We start from the raw sequence: 20,827 nt of genomic DNA on the forward strand, positions 1-20,827 counted from the left end.
TGCAGCCGAAACCCTTTATTGGAGCCACCCTCCTAATGCCACGAGTCGCCGGTAGTTTCCCTGGGCGCCATGCATGGAGAGGTGGACCGCGGGTGGGAACCGAGTGCTGGTTTGTGCTGTGACAGTACAAGTGGATGCAAAGACTTGCAGTAGCTGCCTCTTAGCAAACTCTCTTTCCTCCTGCCCGGTCCCCGGGGGCATCGAGGTGGGGCAGGGGACACGCTGAAGGGCCACTGGGGTCCTGCGGCAGGGCTGTCTTTTCTTTCCAGTGCCCCTAAACCGTGTGCTTCCGTCTTGGGGGGAAATAGCAGTCCCCAGAGAGAAAGCGCTCGGCGGCAGGCCCTCGGAGCAGTACTGTGGGGCCAGCCTGGCCTGACTCCCCCTGCCCCGCCACCCCCATCGCCCCCACCTGGCCTTACACTTCCTTCCGCAGCATCACCTTGATGTTGCTGCAGACCTGGCCCAGGGCGGCGAAGAGCGGGTTGCAGAAGGTACGGATGCAGAGGGAGTAGATGTGGCTGATGCATTGGATCTCGATCAGGTAGCTCTTAATGCACGGCACCACCGCCCAGATGTGGCAGAAGGAGATGCAGGCGAACAGGAAGCCCCAGAGCAGGGCCAGCGGGACTCCCAGCAGTGTGGACAGCAGGCGGTAGCACCAGTACTTGGACACCGTGAAGGTGGTGTAGCTCACCTTCCACACGCCGTCGAAGCTGTAGGTGCCCACGGGCTCTGCGATCACGTCTTCGAAATCCACCTGCGGGGGTGCGAAGGGCAATCTTTCAGTGACAGCATCCACCCACGTCCTACGCTTCTGGGTGCCGGTGTCGGAACGCTCTGGAGGGCTGCTTGCACCTGCTGGCGGGGGCCCACCGCCGGGGATCCTGCCCCAGCACAGCCTGGCTGAGGCCTGAGAATGCATTTCTGACAAGCTCCCAGGTGATGCCAGTGCTGCCCGGGAGCAGTGAGGCACGGAGCTGGGCCACCCCCTCATCTTATGGGTGGATAGACAGGCCCTGGGGAGTTGCGTGACTTGCAAGCCACCAGGAAGTTAGAGGCAGGCCTAGAGGTGTGGTTCTTGCATTCTGTGATTTTATGATCCTAGAGAGTTGGACAGTCCTAGTCATCCTGGGGGTGGGGAGGAAACATCTAGCTAGGCTGGTCCACGAAGGTAGCCAGGTGGGGGGAGGGGCGAGGGCTGGAAAAGCACATTGGGCGTGGCTAGGACCTCAGGGAATGGACAGCGTGTGCCCTCAGGGCGATGCAGGTGCTTCCAGAAGGCCAAGTGCAAGCCCAGTGTGGCCAGAGTGAGGCCGGAGGGGCCTGGCTGGCCATTCACTGTGTTGAGCAGTGTCCGAAAGCTTTTGCGCAGGGACTGGCTTGACTCGATTGGGGTTGATTTTTTTTTTATTGAGGCATAATTGATATATAACATTATATTAGTTTCAACATAATGGTTCAGTATGTGTCTATTTGGGAGATGATCACCACAGTAAGTGTAGTTAACGTCCGTCACCATACGCAGCTCCAATCTGTGTGCGTAATGAGAACTTTTAGGATCTGCTCTCTTAGCACCTTTCATACGTGCCGCACAGTATGGTGCCGTATAGTCACCATGCCGTAACTTACAGCCCCACGACTCATTTATTTTATAACTGGAGGTTTGTCCCTTCTGACCCCCTTCACTCACCACCCACGCCTGCCTGCAACAACCACCAGTCTGTTCTCTGCTCTCTGATCTGAATTTTGAGCGGCTGGCTGGGCTGGTGGTGTTGGGAGAGAGGACGCAGGTGGGGTCCAGTAGGGAGCCGTGGCAATATTCCAGGCGGGACCTGCTGCCAGGCTGGTTTGGGGTGACAGTGGTGGGTTAGAGAGAGGAGCGTAAGTCTGAGAGCTATTTTAGGATCTGGCATGTGGCAAAGTGAGGGCCATGCCATCCTGGCTCGTAAAGGTGTCTGGTGCCAAGTCAGGCCAGACAGGCCCGGCACACCTTACCCTAGTCCCACGGCGACCTCAGACTTTTCCCTCCCCGCTGCCCACCCCAGCCCGCCTTGCAGCTGGAAGGAGCATGGGCGCTCAGAGAATCCGGTTCACACATTCCACCGAAATGGTGGTTGAGGCCCCATTTGGGAAGTGGGAAGAAATAATCGGTAAACTTGAAAAAAAAAAAAGATTACTTTCAGCCGCGTCATGTAACTAACGTTTCTTGAGTTGCCATTATGCTTTAAACACCATCATAGCTGCTTTCTCATATGCGATGTCCTTTAGCAACCCTAAGCCTTAGCTGTCGTGTCTGTAAAGTGGGGACGTGACCATCTTCCGTGCTCCTGGATCATTTGAATGAAAGCTGGTTGAATGAAGGCTCAAACTCATCAGACCGAGGGTGGAGGGGTCACCTGTGGGGCCTGGTGGGGGGCAGAGCTCAAACATCAGTCTTCCAGGGGATCCTCTCATCGGGGCACAGAATTACTATTCAAATTACTTTTCATTACAAAATGACCTAGCCACATTGCAGAAAATTCAGGAAATAGTAAAAAGAAAACAAAAGCATCTCCAATTTGTATTTCTCTAGTAGTAGCAATGTCATTGCTTTGGTGCTTTTCTTTTTGGGGTGACTTTTTTGGAGGAAGGGAGCAGACATACCCCTGTTGCATGGACAATGGCGAGTCCTGTTTTTCTCACATGAGTATATTCTGAGCTCCTGTGCTGTGCCTCAGATCACTGGGTCCCCCTGGAGAGGGCACAGGATGAGGTCTTACCCAGGGGATGGTATGTTCATGGGAGGCAAAGTTGACAGGCTGGGATTTCAGGCTGCAGGTGATGTGAAAAGCTGACTCAGGGAGTCAGTAGGGCCTTCCAGGACCCTCTGTAAATCTCACCCTCCAGCTGTCTCTGCTGGGGTTCAGCAGAGGTCATTTAACCTCTTAAAGTCCCTCCCCCCCCACCCTGGGTGGAAGGGCAAGGCTGGAGGAAAGAATATAAATATGGTTCTCATCTCAGAAAGATGGTACTTGTTTCTGGAGGGCTTCTGGGAGGTGGTGGCGGGCTGGGAATTTGGTGGACTGTGAGGTTTGGAGGCAGAGATGGAAAACTGGTGTGCTGGATATTTGGAAAAGAAGGCCCAAGTTGGTTGAGGAACATCTCAAGGCTTTGGGCAGTGGATGGAGAGAGCTGGCATCTTCTCTATTTGGTTTATATGGGGCAAAAATTCAGAGTTGCTGTTTCTTGGGGGAGCTTTCAAATCTAAGAAGCTGGGGAGGATAGGCCTGGGGGACCATTCCAACCCTGACCTGGGTCCACCCAAGTGATTATTGAGGTTTGGTTAGATCCCTAGGGCCTGGGTCCTGTCCACTGAGGCGTTCTGACCTCTGCAGCCTGTCCCTCCTCCATCATGGCCTGATGCATCTTAGCACCCAGGCTGGCTTCTGGAGCATGGGAGCAGCCCCAGGAACTTTGCCAGAAGAAGGAGATATTAAGGCGGAGATGTGCCTCCCTGTCCTGTTCCAGCAGGCACTTCCTTCTTCCTTCGCTCTCCCACTCAGTGCCTGTGGCCTCCTGGCCCTTCTTGTGGCTGTTCCTTAGGATGGTGCCTCCCCTCCCCACGGATGACCCAGCCCTGCCTTCTCACCCCACAGGAGGGCAGAGAGCCCAGAGGTGGGAGGCAGAGCCCAGACTGAATCCAGGCATCCTGATTCTGATCTAAGCTGTCCACACCAGCCCAGCCAAGGTCAGACCCCGAGGCGGATGCTGGCTATGGCTATGCAGAGTCAGAGGTCTGGTCCCCATGGAACAGAGAGACACTCCCCAAGGCAGGGCTCCCGGCCCCTGCTTTCCGCCCCCAGCCCTGCTCCTCTGTAGCCCAGCCCGCTTTGTTCAGTTAGTCCCGCGCACTCCGCCTTTCAACACATTCGATTACTTGTGTTGGCCTGGGAGGGGCGGCAGTGTGGAAGAGAGCCTGTCCGCAGTCACACTGCGGACGCTGGAGTCCAGCTCGGCTGCTTACTGGCGCTGTAGCCTGCGGCAAGCGGGCCGAGCTTTTCTGCGCTTCAGCTTCCTGGAGTCATCTCGTCAAGTTTGTTGGAGGATTCAATAAGTTCAGACATCGAAATACTCAGAACACTGCCTGGCACAGAATCCCGGAGTAACCACCGTTAGCTGCTGTTGTGCGCTGTCACAGAGTGTTCTCTTCAAGGGGGTGGCAGAGCCCCAAGGGTGGCTTTGCACCCTGGCATGCGTGCTGCTCTCATGAGCGACTTCGGCAGGTGCCTTACACCCCTGAGCTTCACTTGCTCATCTGTACAATGGGCTTGCTATTTCTTACAACCTTGTTATGAGGAATAGAACCATCCGTTCACAACCTCCCAACCATCTCTTCACCCACCCATCCATCTCTCATCCATCCGTCCATCCATGCATTGATCCATGGGTCTGTCCATCCATCCATAGCCATCCACGCATCCGTCCCTCCATCCATCCAAACACGGGTTTATTCAGCACCCACACTCTGCTAGGCATACCACCTCTTGGGCAGTGCTCAGCACAGTACCTGGCACGTGGCAGGTGCTCAGTGACAGTAAATATGTATCCATTGTTCTCACGTTCCTATGAAACTGTATCTCAGAAAACCTGTTGACGCCCCAGATCCTAAGTACAATAATTGTGCAACTTACCCGGTCCTACCTACGTGCACGGGCACGCACGCCTCCGACTGCGCTGATGAGATGGGGGCGGTCTTCTTTCCCCTCATTTGCTGTTCACGGTAATAATCTCTTTCCCCGGGACCTCTCTGTGGTGTTTTAATTATTATTTCTCTGCAGAAGACATCAGTGCTGACATTTGAATTATTCCCTGTAATCGCCTTTGGGCACTGTGCATGGGGCGACTGCTCGTTTTCTGGGAATTGGAGAGCGTGCTCTCGGAGGGATGGGCTGTGTGGGCAGGCCCAGCTGTTCCCCGAACTCGGGTTGAGCGTTGGGACAACTTTGGTCACAGCGCCTGCTTGGGGAGGTATTTATAAGACCCGGCTTGGGCAGGTCCTAGGCAGTCACGCCAGTCTATCAGAAGCACAGAGTGACTTCATTTCCTAATTCGTCTCTAAAGTGGAGGGGAGATGGCTTTTTCTGGGAGGGTGGTGGGATGGGTGCTGGACCCATCCGCCGAGCCTCAGGGCTGAGTGTGCAATTGGAGGGAGGGTAGGCGGTTGGGGAGGGTGACGGTGGCTGCCCATTCAGTCAGTGTCCCCTTCTCTGGCATATTTATTTTTGGAACAGCGAGAGAGCCAGTTGATTAATTGGAACAAGCCAGCGCAGCCCCCACAGCCTCAAGAGGGTGGGGAAGGGTGCAGGACAACAAGGCTGGGCTTCGCTGGAGGATTCGGGGGAGGCCAGCAGCCACCCCCTGTCAAAAATACCTCCCCAGATTCCTGTATGACTCAGTCCTTGGGCATCCTGGGCCCTGGACAATTCAGACAGAGTGTCTGTGGGTGGGGAAACAGCTCTAGGCGGAGGGATGGACATGTGGGGCCAGGCTCCACGTGACCACTGAGTTGCTGTGTGATTTGGAGCATGGTGCTTTCCCTCTCTGGGCCTCTGGTTTGTTTGTTTGTTTGTTTTGTTTTGTTTTGTTTTTAAACTATACCAAGAGGATTGGGCCAAGATCCCTAGTGACTCAGAGTTTGATTTGGAGTCAGAACACCCAAGGGGGAGGCTTAGTTTTGTGGGGTCTTAGTTTCCTTGCCTAGTACCTTGGTACTTAAGGGTGGTCCAGAGCCCCTCTTCCCAACAAGGTATGTAGAGAAGTTCAGAGTAAGCATTTAGAAATAGTCACAGAAATTTGACCCACTCATTGTATGTCTGGTAACTCTCATAATAATAAAAAATTGGGGCTTACATTGTAGATGCCTGTTTCTCATTTCATTTCCCTAGTAATTCATTTCTATTGAATTTTACCTAAATATTGGGGTTCAACAAATTGAAATTATAATAATAAAACTGGCCTTCACCCAGATAATTGGAGAAGCACGGGCCGATACAGTAGGAAGCTAAAATGAGGTGATAGCTGTAAAACAGCTGAAAAATGGCAAAGCTTTGCTTCTTGTGTTATGACTGGTAACAACAATAATAGAACTCTATGTGATCTGGGGGAACCAAACCAATGCTCACGGTGTGGCCCTTGTAGGTAGTTTCCGGCCATGTATCTTATACTTAGTATTTTGCCAGCTTTTTTGGTGAGGGGTTAACCAGTCTCCAAAGATGACCCCCATTTAGTTATGGCTCTGAGCGTTTAAGCCCTTGCGTCCCCTCATCCCATACTGAGTCTGGGCTTGCCCTAGGACTCGCTTTAGTCACCTAAATGCAGTAGAAGGGATGCCGTGCCAGGTCCAGAACTAAGCCTCAAAGACGCCTGGAAGTTTCTGCCTTGGGGAGTCCTGACCTGCCATATTAAAAGTCCACCTGTATACCCTGATGTAGAGACTGCTGGAGTTAGAAGTCCACTACTCTCCCTTGCTCTAGAGTCTGGTGGAGTGGCTGCCTGACAGAGAGACCCAGCCATCCCAGCCTCCCAGCCTCCCAGCCTCCCAGCTGCGCCCTGCCTTCCATCCAGCCCCGCTGAGGCACCAGGCGCAGGAGGGAGCCAGCTCAGCAGAGGCCCCAGGTGGCTGCTGCCACTTGAGAGGCCACCAGCGAGAGCAGTGGAACTGCCCAGCAGCATCCACGGAACTGTAGGAGACCACCACATGCTTGTGGCTTTCCGGCATTGAGTTTGGGGTGATTTGTTACCCAGCAATAGTTAACTAACACAGTGCATCTTTAGGGAAAACTGGTAATAACTCGGGACTCCAGATTTCTCTTCCACAAGACAAGGGGGACTTGTTTGTACTTGAGAGTGCAAAACATTCACCGGCCCTACCAAATAGGAATTTCTGTTGGCAGAACCCAGAAATCTGCATTTTAACCAGCTCCCCAAGAAAGTGGACCACCTTTTGAAAAGCTAGATGACTTAATACCTAGGAGTCCCCATAACGCTAAATTATAAATACTCAACGTGAGTTAGTCCAATGTAGCCCTTCCGAGAGGTACCTGACAGGGGACCAGACATGTCCAAAAGGAAGAAACTGCCAACAGGGAACGAGTAGCAGGTTGGATGACCTTCCATAACCCAGTCTCAACCTGCCCCTTCTGCTTTCTCCCACAAATTCTCTTTCAGATGCACTTAGTCCTGTCATTCTTCAGCAGACAGAGTAGCAAAGAGGTTTCCTCTGTGTGCCAGCTGTGCCTCACCAGCGGTCCATGGCTTCCTGGAGGAGTGCTGGGATCCATTAGTAATGTCTGCCATGGACACAGTTCGAGGAGGTGGTGGTAATACCCGTCTCTCACGCTTGCCAATGCCACCCAACATCCTTCTCAATATTATGGCTTTTGCTTATTTTGTTCCCTCTTCTTCGAAAGCCTTATTCACATTTTAATTTTTTCCCCATTTTGTTTTTATGCAGCGGGGCTACTGTCTCCCCATGAAGCTGGCTCCTGATTTTCCCAGACGAGAGTGAGGTCTTCCTCCCTTAAACTCCGGGACACTTCGTCAGGCACTAATTTACGGCGTTTAGCACCTTCTCCCAGATAGTCTCATTATTTGAGGCTCATCCTCTCGGTTGGGTTGGATTCGTCTCAAGAGGAAGTACCAGGTCAGTGTTGTCTTTCTGCAATGGGCTGTCCAGGTGGACCCAAACTGGGAGCAGAGTTTGTAGAACTGGCGGCTGCTGGGTCCTTTGGGTGTTTCTTAGCCTGAGCTGATAGGCAAAGGGTGTGGTTTGCGTGTTTTTCTGAGGGAGGAGAGTGTTTAGGGGCAGGTGTAGGTTGGAGGGGGGTGGGAAACTGTAGGATGGGCTTGGGTCATGTCTGGCCCCCTGCCCTGTTCGACCTTGAGTGGCTGCGGGGAGAGAGGTTGGGGCCTGAAGTTGAAAGACCTGTGTGACACTTTGGGCTCAAGCATTCCTGCTCTAGGATCTGGGTGCTTTGGTGTGGATTAGGGAGACAGCCCTGAGCCCTGTCAGAAAGAACGCAGAGGCCTTCGAGGTGGGGCTGCGGTCCTGCAGGAATGCCTGGGCAAGAGGACTGGAGGTTTCCAAGGCGGGTCTGAAGGGAAGGCTGCAGAGCCCTGGGGACCGCTGCTGCACATTCCCACCCCCCAGAGCCTGGCACGGGGGCTCATGCGCAGTGGGTCTGTCATGCTCATCACCATCTCCTCTGAGACAGTGCGGGACCTGGCACGTAGTAGGCCCTCAGTAACAATTCGTGGAATCCGTACTCTGTGAGTGGTGGTGACAGTCGAGGGTGGAGGGAATGGGGTGTGCTCACCCCAGATCCTCAGCTCTAATCCCAGGGGCCTCCCCTTTACCCGAGACCCAGCCGTGAACCTTGGGGACCACAGTTCAAGTCTGTTGGGCTGTTCAGGGTTCTCCCTCTGCCTTTGGCACTCATTTTCCAGCCTTACCAGGCCTTCGTTGGGGAAGTTTGAGAAGTTTTAACTGGAAAGTCAAAAGGGAGCCCCTCTGGTTGGCTGGGGGTCAAATCCACAGACACCATGGGTCCATCTCCTGCTCTGCATCCTTGGCTTTTCTGTGTGAAACCTCGGCAGCTGCTGGCAGAGGGGACAGTTCTCCCTCTTCACCACCCGACCTCTGTTGACGCCAGGACTCAGGCCAGAGAGGGAAAGGGATTTCCCTGGAGTCACACTGCAAGCCTGTGCCAGGGCTGGGGCCAGAACTCGGGTCTCTGTAGCTTGGTCTTCTTCCAGCATCTTTCTCTGTCTCCCATTCTAGCCCGTGGGGAGCCCGTTAGCGCTGGTGAAACCACCCTGACAGGTCCCTCCTGAGCCTTCAACTCCACCTCTGCCTGTTCTTCTTTCTCTGCGTCTCTTTCACCCCCTCACTTCCTTTTCCTGCCTCCTCCCTCCATCTTGTCTTTGCCCCAGTTGACGAAAGAAGTCGAGGTGCCTCCGGCTCCCGTTCAGACAGGCCCCCTGCCTAGCCGGCTCTCCTGTCTCTTTCTTCCTTTTCTTTATCTTTTCACAGACCGTACACAAACCCAAGTCTGCTTTGACCTGTTTGTGCTATTTATCTGACTCCGTTTTATGATCCTCATTCTGAATTTCAAAACTTTCTCATTTCTCAGTTATTCAAAATAAAAGAAAATCAAATAATTCCCCAAACCAGGGAACGTCCAATAAATATACCAAATAATCATCTCCGCTCGACAAGATTATCTGCAGGTCCTTTTGCTCAGCCGTTGCGGGATGTTCTCTGGGGTTCGGGAGAGACTGCATAGGCAGCTGCCTGTGTGCGGCTGCCCCCATCCCTCCCTCGGATTAGAACCCGGGCCTGAAGCCTGGAGCCGGCTCACTCCGGGCTCCGTGGGGCCTGAGAGCCTCTCTACACTTGTCAGCCGTTGTGGGTCTCTTTCAGAAGCCACATTGTCTCTCGGGGTCCTCTTCTCCAGCCCCGGCAGCAGGCTAGGGACCGCCCGAGGGAAACCTGGCCGTAAAAGCTGGCCCATGGCTTCGTTGTCCTGTCCTGCACGCTCCTCCAAGCTTCAGCTCCGCTCACATTTGTCACACCCTTGCGCGTGCCAGCGACTGTTAAACACTTTCAAATCCCTTATTTCTTTTATTCCTCACATTATACTTTTATTTGCACAGTGATGCTCTGAGAATCTTGTACGTGGTGGAGGTAAATGATATTATGCTCACTCTACAGAGGGAAAGGCAGGTCCTGAAGACCTAGGTGGCTTGTCCAGGGTCATCGTTTTTAGGTAGAAGAGAGTAGATTTGAAACCAGGTCTTTTAAAGCCAAGTTTGGGACTCTGTCCTCCAGACCACACTGCACAAACCACGATGATACTATTTTACATTTATCTAGTAATTTCCCCCTTGGGGCACTTCTCACACTGGTCCATAATTACCTTATTGCTGCCATTAATGATACCGATAAATACAATAATAACATAGTATGAGCTATGACGGGGAAATGCCCTGAGGGAAGTCGGTGCATGGAGGAGGGAGCGACTGACTGTCTACAGGAGCTGAGGAAGGCTACCTGGAGGAGGTGACATTCGAGGTGGATCTTGAAAGTGAGCAGGGCATTCACAGCAGGGAGGAGAGGGGGAGGGTGCTCCTGGTATAGACACAGGAGTATGTTATGGTTGGTGTGGCTGGCTCCTGGCATGGGAGCTGGAAGGTGGAAGAAGAAGATTGGGGCCAGATCGCGTTGGGGCTTGAAAGCCATGGGGAGAAGTTAGAGTTCATCGGGCATGGGAAGTATCCCTCCGAGGGATGACAGCATAGGGGCTGTGCTTCCGCTCAAGCCCAGAGCCACACGGTCTAGTCCAGTGGCCATGAGCTTTGAGCACTTGACCTATGACCAGGGCAACAGAAGAATCCTAAATCTTGTTCAATTTTAATTCAAATGTAAAAAGCAGTACTTCATTCTGAGATGGGAAAACTTTTTAATAGTTTGGAACGACTCGGGCCTGTGACTCGATTTCACCTGTACATTTTATGAGATCTTCCGACAGAACAAGGACTTCTGATCCATGTGGAGTCTGAGCTGATAGGCAGCCTAAGTGTAAGCTACATGCTGGACCTCAATGATGAAAACAGACTCTACCAGTGCATTGATAATTGTCTTAGTTACATGCTGAAATGATACTATTTTGGAAATACCGGGTTACATCAAAAATACCACGAAAGTTAATTTCACCTGTTTGTTTTTCCTCTTTAAATCTGTGGCTGCTTAGAAAATGTAAAATGACATCAGGTGATTGTATAATGGGTCGCATTATATTTCTACTCGTCAGGGCTGATCTGTGATTCTGATGCGTTTAGTAGGACCCAGGGTGGCCCGAGGCACCTGTCCTTTTAACAGCCCTTCCAGTGACTCTGATGCTGGGGGTGGGGCACCCTGCTTCCAGGAATTCTGCTGAAAGATCCCCACGGCTGGCTACCGGGAGGAGGTTGGGGTGAGGGTGTGGGCCTGGAGGTGGCCAGGCAGCTAGTGGCATCCAGATGGGGAAAGTTAGGTTGACTCAGGCAGTGGCTGTGGGGGAGACACCCCAAAGGCTGGGTAACTGTTCTCTGAGCACTGCCTTTCGGGAGCCCGGTGCCCTCTGAGAGGCCTCTGCCCTGGCCTGGCCGCAGGACCTGGGGTCAGGCGGGGAGCTGGCATGAGTGTCAGGCATGGTCCCCACACCATGGGCAGTGGACACAGGGCAGTGTTCTGGGGGAATTAATGCCTACTGGAAGCCACCCTCTGGGGATTAACCCCGCGCCCACCTCGGAGACCGCAGAAATAACCCCTGGCACGGAAAAGAGCCCAAGTTGGCCACCCGTTGGTCTTCATCCTGGGACGAGGGCCAGGAGCTAATGGGAAGAGCCTGGGAGTAGCACGGAGGCACTTGCCTCTGTGACTCTCCTCCCCGCCCCAGGCAACACGTGCGTCATGTATGTGCGGCTGAGATTTTGCTCCTATTTATGCTAAACGTTCTTTGCGGGTGTACATGCTGGCTTTTGAGGGAGGGTTTGGAGAAGACTGAGGAACAGGGCCTCTCATCCGGGAAGCCGGTCGTGGTTGTGCATGGAGCAGAGCCCTCCCCTGTCCTGTGCCCAGATACTCTGCACACCCGACACCCTCCGGGCAGCGGCGCCCAGGCAGGCCCGCCGAGCCTACCTTCACTATATCCTCGTTAATGTTCTTGGGGTCTCGGTTCACCAGGTCAATCTCCTTGCAGTGGATGTCCTTGACAATCTGGGCCTCCAGGTCTGTGTGCTCTTCGGCCATCATCATGGAGCTGGGGGACCGCAGCAGGAGATCTGAGCTGTGCAGCCAGTGGGGCTGAAAAGACTTGGGGCAGGGACACAGTTCAGTGTCCCCAGACTTGTGCCCCTGCCGGCTAAACAGGCCCCACCCAGCATGCCAGCTGACAGCTGTCCCGCATAACTTCAGCCTGCGTCTCACTAAAGCCTCTGTGGCAGGCCTCCAAGCTAAAATTAAGACTGGGGCTCTGCTGGAAGGCCCAGCACTCCTTACAGGGGCTGCCGTGGGCGCCAGGCCTCATCCGAGAGAGAGCAGAAGCTTTGGCATCCGTGGGCCGTGGGGCGGCTCGGCTGTTGGTGCAGGCCCTGGAATTTGCCCCCTGCCAACAGCATGCCATCCGCTCTGGGAGGGGAGGCGGGGTTGGTCCGCAGCTCTCCCTCTTGCTGGCTGGGAGCTTGGGCAGACCTCGCTTCTCTGGCCCACTGTGCTCCCACCTGGAGAATGGGGCCGTGCTAATAACAGTCGGGGCTCTGCCTGCCCTCGTGGAGAGGAGGAGATGAGCTCGCCTGTGGGAAAGGGCTTCAGGAACTGACATGCTGTCTGGTAGGGATTCTCATTGGAGTAGTTAGTACCTGACCTTGCTGTTTGGTGGTCTGGAGCAGGGCTGAGTCTTTCGTACTTCTGGGCTTTGCCCTGGAGGGGAGTTGATGGATAGTGGGGGAGGCAGAGAAGCAGACCACCGACAGGGCTGCCTACTCTCCCACGCCTTCTTGATGCCGTGTGGAGGGGACATGAAGTCCATGTTTATGCTGCCCTTTGTTCTGCCCCTAGTGACAGTTTCCGGGATGCCTGTGGGCCCCAGACACTGCATGGGCATCGGTGGGATGTTCCTCTCTTGGGTGCCTGCTCAGTTTTCCTGGGTCCTCATGCATCACTCAAGACCCCCACAGCCCGAAGGATGAAGACTCTGAGTCCCCAGGTGCCAGGTTCTATGCGTCCATTCACCCACCCTCCCACTCGTTCATTCAGGATTTGCTAACAGCTGGTGACAAACAGACCAATCAGGCTCTGTTCTTGCCTGGAGGCATTCACAGTCTATGGGGACAGACTGATTAAAATATAAGTAATTATGATAAGGTGTGGCAAGTGATATTTACAAAGAACTTGCCCCAAGAGGTCCACTGGAGGCAACAACTTATTCTGAGGGCATCAGGGAAGACTTCCTAGAGTTAGGTGTTGAAGGGCAAGCAGGAGTTCACTACCTAGAACATTTCAGGTGGAAAGACCACAGGTGTCAGAGGACTGGTGTGAACTCGGATGCTGAGAATTGTGCAACCAGGGCCTGGTTGCCTGGTGGGGGTGAGGCAGGACATAAGGCTGAGCTTGGGCCTGGGTAGGAAGGTCCCAAATGTCATACTAAAGTGTATGGATTTTTAAAAAAGATTTTATTTATTTATGAGAGAGAGAGAGCGAGCAAGCACGAGCAGGGGGAAAGTGCATAGGGAGAGGGGAGGAAGAGCACAGGGAGAGGGGCAGGGACATAAGAAGAGGGGGAGGGGCTCAGGGAGAGGGAGAGGGAGAAGGAGGCTCCCCACTGAGCAGGGAGAGCCTGACTTGGGGCTCAGCTCAATCCCAGGACCTTGAGATCATGACCTGAGCCGAAGGCAGATACCTACCCATCTGCTTAACCAGCTGAGCCATCTAGGCGCCCCCTAAAAGGTATGGATTTTACAGAGGTATTGGGAAGCCTCGAAGACTTCAGTGCAGCAGAGGGTCTATTGGAATGATGCGTGAGGAGGATCACTGGCAGGTAGAGCTGGGTGAGTTTGAGGCAGGAAGACAGTCAAAGCTCAAGGCAAAAAGCTGGGCTCTGTCAGTAATTGCGCTTGGCTACTATCTAATAAAATGCAAAATACTAGTGGCTGGTGCAAGGTGGGGGCTTTCCCCCCCTCTCTACATAGTACAAATAGATTGTTCAGAACTACTGTGGAAGCTCCATTATGTCATCAGACTCCCAGACGTCCACCTTTCTGTTCTGCTCTTCTTACAGCCACCTCATAGGCACAAGGTGGCTGCCGCTCTTCCAGCCATCAGATGAAAGAGGAAAAGGGGCGAGGGTGCACCAGGAAAAGGCATCTGCCAGCTAAGTCAGCTCCATTAGAAAGCTTTCCCAGAAGTCCCACTTGACAAGTTTTGTTTATTTGTCAGTGACCATCCTTCTTGGCAAACGAGGCTAGGAAATGCAGATAGCCCCCACAGCATCACTAAGGATAAATGGTAGGCAACTAGAAAACTCTATTGCTAACTCTCTTAGGAATTATCTGTTTATTTCCTTTACCCCCCTGCCTGGGCCCCCAGGTCGTGGGAATATGGACCTTCTCCTGTGAAGAGTCAGGACAAAGAAAGTGTTGCTGCCTGTGTTCACGTGGGATACGGCAGGGATCTGAGCCTGAGCTCGAGTTTTGTCCACTGCAGGACCAGATGTGTCTGGGAAAAGCCGGGGCAGCTGGGGCGGGAGTAGTTCACAAGGGTCGGAGGAGGGGCTGCCTGGAAGAGGCTCATCCTGAAGGAGAAGTGGTGGTAACAGAGAACAGGAATGACTGTGGACGATTGTGTTTTCAAAGATGGCCACCTCTATGCTCTTACAGGACGACTGACTCTATTCTGCTAAATGGGGTCTGGGCTCCTCCCCTTTAATCTGGGCAGGGGTTAGATTAGCCTGACCTAGAGAGCACAGCAGAACTGATGCTCCGTGACTTTCGGGCCAGGCCCTAAGAAGGATACAGCTTCCTGGCTCTCTCCTCTCAGGACTCCTGTCCGTGGAAATCAGCTGGGGGCCGAGGAAGCCCAAAGGAACCCACGTGGAGAGACCACGTGTGAAGGGTCCAAGGCCCCCGGCTGGCGGCCAACACCGGCTGTCCCACGGGAGAGATAGTGAGCCTTTGGATGAGGCCAGTCCTGGGCTTCAAGTCACCCCTAAACCTCCATGCCTTCTGGCTGAACCCCGGACATTGTGGGACAGACAGACTGCTCTGCGTCCTCTCTCTGTATCCAAACCACAGAGGCCACGAGCATACATTTTGGATGCCACTGAATTTGAGGGTAGCTAGTTTACAGGCACAGGAGCTAACACGGTGCCAAGAGCAGAACAGCAGCTGCTTTGGGGAGGCTCACCACGCGCTGGTACCTCGCGGGGGCCCTCGGTGTGCCTGAGCTGTCCCACTGGTCCTGTGAAAGGGTGGCTGCCTCGAGATGGCGGCCGATGCTGAGAGGCCGTAGGGCAGCTAATACACATTTTGGGTGTCGGAGGAAGGAGATGCGATGGCCTGAGGTGACGGGGAGTAGTTTCTGAAGGTGGCACTGCAGTGGGGCCAGAAGGATGAGTGGAATTAGAGAGGCGGAGTGGGAAGAGCGAATCTCGTTTCATTCTGACGATCCTGTTTCCAAAGGCCATGTAGTGGAAGGAGCCTTTAACTCAGGACCTGTTAGGAACTCCGGCCTGAGGTCTACTCCTGGCCCCTCACTAACCGGTTTCGTGACCTCGGGTAGGCTCTTGACCTTCCCTGTGCCCAGTGTCCCCGGCTGTCTGATGTGGACGGTGATCCTCACTCCGAGACTCCATGCCTCGCACACAGGGAAAGCCCTAACGGCCCACCCACGGGCCCATGAACCTGCGGAGGAGACGTTAGGAACAACATTCTGGAAGAGGACGCTTTCGAGTCAGCCCGGGGCGATGCTCCTGACAGCGGAGCACAGTAAAGGAGGCAGAGTGACTTTCCGAAGCCCATTTTGTGCCTGGGGTTTTGGGGAGGACGCTGCGTTCTTATTTTAAAGGCATTTTGTTGTTGTTGTTGTTTGGCTTGCTCAGGGAGAGAGGGAAAAATCTTTGAAAATGGGACGTACAGGAAGACATAAATCTGTGGGGTGCGAAAAGGGGAAGTAATAGGAAAGATGACATAGACCGACTCACCGGGAGAGTCATAGCACTGCAGTCTGAAGACTCAGTTAACTGTCCGATTGAAGGCTGCATTAACCAGCGAGATTTACCCCTTATACACGGGTCTCCGAGAGAGGTGAGGCGACGATGCGTAGAGAAGGAAACCTTTTTGTTTTTGTCGGGGTTTTAGATCTAGGCAGAGGGCCTCTATTTTCTGTTTGCTACTTGGCTTTTGGAGTCTGCATTTAGAAGACACATCACAGCATTCCAGAGCTGGAAGAGACCCAGTTCCTGCATTTTACAGATGAAGAGTGTTGATTGCTGGAGGGGAGAACTAAGGATCTGGAGACAGAAGAACTGGGAGTGATTGACCATCTGCCAGTCAGCAGGCCACTCCCCTCCAAGCTTCAATTTACTCCTCTATAGAATGAGGATAAGGACACCATCCCTTCTTACCAGATTTTGGTACCTGATTCCTACCAGAGATTTTGGAGATTTTTAGAATGTTTTCCCAAAAGGGCAATGCAATCTCAGGATGCATTAATAAAGATATACCATCCAGAATGATGGAGGTGACTTACCTACCCAACTCTGCACTGGTCAGACTACAGTGGGAGTTTGGTACACTTGGGCTCCATGTTCCAAGAGTGGTTTTGGGAAACTAGATCCTGTTGAGATAGGGTAAGTAAGATGGTGCAAGAGCTAGAAGCATGTCTAGAACAATCTCAGTTTGAAGGAGAGAAGACTGAAAGGGAAGAACAGAAGAACCTTACTCAAATCCATGAAAGCTTAAAGGAAGGGATTTATTCTGAGTGGTCCCAAGGACTGGTGAGTAAGTGGCAGACTTTGGCTTCATTCAACCCAGTGCCCAACTCACTGCAGGCCTCTTGATAATGGTCGCTGATTGTCAAGGGTACCAGGAAGAGCTGACTCTCAGTTGTCCAGAAGTCTACTAGGCTGCTTCAGAAAGGAGTGAGCTTCCCAAGGCTGGAATTGTTCAGGCAGAGGCTGAAAGGGAGTCAGGGTTGGAAAAGTACAGGGAAAAGTAGGCAAACTTTGGGGCCAGATAGTAAATATTCTAGGCAGGACCAGCTATGTAATTTGCAGGACCCAGTGAAAAACAAAAATGTGGGGCCCCTTGCTGAAAATAATTACAAATTTCAAGACGGTGGCGGCAGAGCATTAAACTAAGCTTGTGGCATCTTCTAAGCTTGGGGCCTTGTGGGTCGCATGCCCATGAAGTTGCCCCCGGCTTTAGGCCCTGTGGGCTCTACCGTCTCTGTCACAGTGATTCAGCTCTGCTGTTGTAGCACAAAGGCAGCCACAGACCATAGATAAATCAAGGGCGATGGTTGTGTGGTGGTAAATCTTTATTTATAAAAGTAAGTGGCGACCAGTTTTGGACCCGCGGGCTGTAGTTTGCTAACCCTGCTGAGGGGGAGAGGCTCACGAGAGCCACGGCAGGATGATGCCACGCCCGAGCCTCTGCCCATGTTTGAGCCACCACAGAGTTGCTCTCCTGCCTTCTTCTTCCACCCAAGGGAAGACTCTATCTCTGCCTCGAGTCCCGCACCTCACTGGCGTTCCTTGAGTCCTGATCTCCCTTTCCATCAGGGAGTGAGAGTAAGTAAATGAACCCGAGTCACCGTATTCCCTTCTAGCAAACAGGGAGACTGGCCCCTGCCGTCCGTGGCTCAGGTGGCAGTCACTTTGCCTCCCAGGTGAGAGGAAAGGGGTGGAATGTGTGCCAGCCTCAAGGACCCACAGCAACACTGTTCAGAAACCACACTGGAGCGGGCTCTGGGGAAGGGCCTGTGTGTGCCTGTGGATGAGACTAGTGTTTGCTGGGTTTTTTCCAGACCCAGAGGAGGCCTTGCTCTCTGAGCACAGCAGGCGCTTCTGTGTTCAGCACGACTTCGTTAATGCATAGAGATCTGATGCCTGGAAGGGCTTCTGCAGGCGGCAGGCTGGCATCTTGGCCTCTCTGAGCTGACCCAGAACCCCGTTGATGTTCTAGAGACTGGGCGCCCTGCAGGTGATGTTTCTGTCTGAACCACTGTGCTGCGCTCGCGAGGCGCTAAAGCACAGGAGAAGCCTCTGTTCCTCCCTGTGTGTCCCCTTAATCCCCCGTAGGATCTGTCTCTGCTTCAAAAAGCATTGGCTCCAATTTACTCCTGCCTGAGCTGCAGATGTGAACTGCTTGCAGCGTCCAGGTGACTCAGAGAAGGTCCCCACTGTGTAAACGGTGCCTTGTTTGAAAACAGGAAGAGTTCAGCTCCTGTGTCCACGGAAGGTTTCCCAGGACCACTTTTTCATTTCATACACACCGACTCAGTGCTGGTGTTTTTGCTGGGTTCAGCAGAGGGGAAGCAAAGATGAATAGCGCATTCTTCCAGCCCACACTTACCAACGCGGCATGCAGCAGCTGCTGAGGCCGGGAGGCCAGCATGGCAAAGAAGGAACCGAGGAGGCTCCCCCCGGGGAGGATTTCACTGTCTTGCAGGGGCAGAGGCACTCCAGCGCCGCCGGGACCCGCACAGTGTGATGAAGTTACAGGGAGCGGGTGGTGGGCCCTGCCTGTGGGTGTCGGGCGTCGGCTTGTCTGGCGGATTGCGGTGAGCTGGGGAGAGCAGCCGGAGGACATTGGGATTGCTTGTTTTTGCAGGGAAGGAACTCTTGCCCTCTTTCTTGGGCTTTGTAAAGGATGGCAAGTTTTAGGAATCACATTGTGTGCGAGTTGAACTGTGTCCCCCTGAAAGATTGGTTGAAGTACTAACCCCCAGCCTTATTTAGAAAGAGAGTCTTGGTGGGCGATCCAGGTAAGATGAGCTCCGTAGGGCAGGCACTCATCCTGTATGACCGTGTCTTTATAAAAAGGGAAAATTCGGACCCAGACACAGATGCACACACGGGGAGAACGTGATGTGAGGGTTGGAGGTAGGTCGCCATAAGCCAAGGCACTCGCAGCCACTAGGACAGCTGCCTGGAGTCGCCCCTTCCCTACAGCCTTTGGAGGGAGTGCGCCCTGCTGACAGCTTGAGCTCAGACTTGCAGCCTCCAGGACGGTGAGGCCATAGATGTCTGCTGTTGTAAGCCACTCTGTGTGTGGTACTTTGCTACAGAGGCCCAGGAAACTAACACAAGGGGGAAGGACCCCAACTTCTAACCATACTCCTTTCCTTGTGCGTCTGTAACGAATGACCACACCCTATTGTAAAATCAGGCAAAAATTTCCCTCTTAAGGTTCTGGAGGTCAGAAGTCCTAAAATCAGGGGTCAGCAGGCCAGGATTTTTTTTTTTAAGGAGGCTCTAAGGGAGGAGAATTTATTTTCTTCTTTTCCTTTTTTTTTTTTTTTTAAAGATTTTATTTATTTATTTGACAGAGAGAGAAACAGCCAGTGAGAGGTGGAACACAAGCAGGGGGAGTGGGAGAGGAAGAAGCAGGCTCCCAGCAGAGCAGGGAGCCCAATGCGGGGCTTGATCCCAGGACTCTACTCTGGGATCACGCCCTGAGCCGAAGTCAGACGCTTAATGACTGAGCCACCCAGGCACCCCGATTTTCTTCCTCTTCTAGCTCCTAGAGGCCACGTGTATTCTTTGATTCGTGGCCCCTGTCTCCATCTTCAAAGTGCATCCCTTCAGCCTCTGCTCCATACCAGGGGCTCTTGCCTCCCCCCTGCCCTCTTGGGCCACCCCTACCCCTACACTTCTGATCTCCAGGGATCTTTTGCTTCTTGCCTGTCAGCATATGAACACCTAGACTCCTTTTGAACCCGCAGCATCGGGCTCTGTGGGGATTCCAGAGCCCTGTGTGCCAGGTCAATCTTTCCAGACGGCAGCTGCTGGCTGAGCAGAACCTCCTGGGCAGCCAGCCCCATCTAGCCCTCAGACGCTCCTTCCCTCCCTCCCTTCTTACAGGTGTGTTACGTTTGCAGATGAAGAACAGATTTGGGACTCATGTAAGGTGGGACATTCCAACAGCCAGAACTTTCTGGCAATCGGGTGGGGTAGGCTGCTGAGGTAGCTCACCCACCGAATGCGGAATCCTGTAGATCTTAAGAGCGTGGGCTTGTGCGTCACACTGACCTGAGAGGATCTATCAGCTACAAGTTGCATGACCCCCGAGCCTTAGTTTTCTCTCATGTGAGTTAGGAATGATGATGATCCTAGGCTGAAATGAGGACAACACCAGGGTCACAAACTGACATGCCCTCCAGGTGAGGGGACGGAGCAGGCCAGCTGAAAGAAGCACAGGGCCTTGGTGGTTGTCTGTCATTTGACAAGAAACATACCCCTTTGCTTTTCGCTGTAGGAGCCCTGGCAGGGCAAACGTGAATGATGACACGAGGGGTGCTCGGCCTCAGCGGAGACATGGCGCGGAGTGGTGGGGACCATTGCTTAGTTGTGGTCAGTCTTTTACAGGAAAGAGCACAGCCTCCTTTTTCAGAACTCAGGCAAGAAGAGTTACAGGGGCTATACCTACAATGAGAAAGGAACTTGGCTGACTGGGGATTAGGAAGACAGCCTTTGGGGGTTACAGGGCAAGTGGCTGGTGTCAGGATTAGAAGTGCAGGTTAGCTGCTGAGGATCCAAAATGACACAAAGGGCCCAACCATGGCAAGCTTGGTAAACTCTAGCTTACAATTTAACCCCTGCTAAAGGAGACAAAGATACTGGAATGTGTAGGAAGTGACTGTCAGGACTTTAATGGGGCTTAAAAAAAAAAAAAAAGCCTCCATCATCCCAGGAAAAATGGTTGTGAGACCCCCAGTAGGATCATTAATCCTGAGCAGAAGCTGGGCTCTTGTGGTTGCATTTATCTGCATGGTTCGAGCTGCAGCCAGGTGAATAAAAGCCCTTCTTATTGAAATAGAACTTTCGTGGTCTGTGATTGGTCTTTATTTTGTTCAGATACAGGAGGTCTTTGGTTTGCTCAGTTATGTGAAGATACCACCGTATTACTTCATTTTAATATGCTGTAGAGCTGGCACAGAGTTGTAGAGAGAAGTTTCCATTTTGGCTGACATACATATTCATGGCCACGGTTTTCTTTGTGTGCCCTCCTGTAGGAGGAATTATTCTCG

General features: G+C 53.0%; 1 protein-coding gene across 1 annotated transcript; it reads right to left on the reverse strand.

Annotated features, from left to right (window-relative positions):
• CAV3 (caveolin 3) lies at positions 1 to 11,946 on the reverse strand. The gene is made up of 2 exons (XM_045808250.2): positions 11,720 to 11,946; positions 1 to 757 (listed from the first exon to the last, which is right to left on the reverse strand). Exons 1-2 carry the CDS (start codon positions 11,834 to 11,836, stop codon positions 416 to 418), a joined length of 459 nt encoding a protein of 152 aa, XP_045664206.1. The 5' UTR covers positions 11,837 to 11,946; the 3' UTR covers positions 1 to 415.
• Between the last annotated feature and the right edge of the window lie 8,881 nt (positions 11,947 to 20,827).

The sequence above is a fragment of the Ursus americanus genome, chromosome 14 (genome assembly GCF_024610735.1).
Source record: "Ursus americanus isolate L20-20 chromosome 14, mUrsAme1.1.p, whole genome shotgun sequence".
Taxonomy (NCBI): Eukaryota; Metazoa; Chordata; class Mammalia; order Carnivora; family Ursidae; genus Ursus; species Ursus americanus.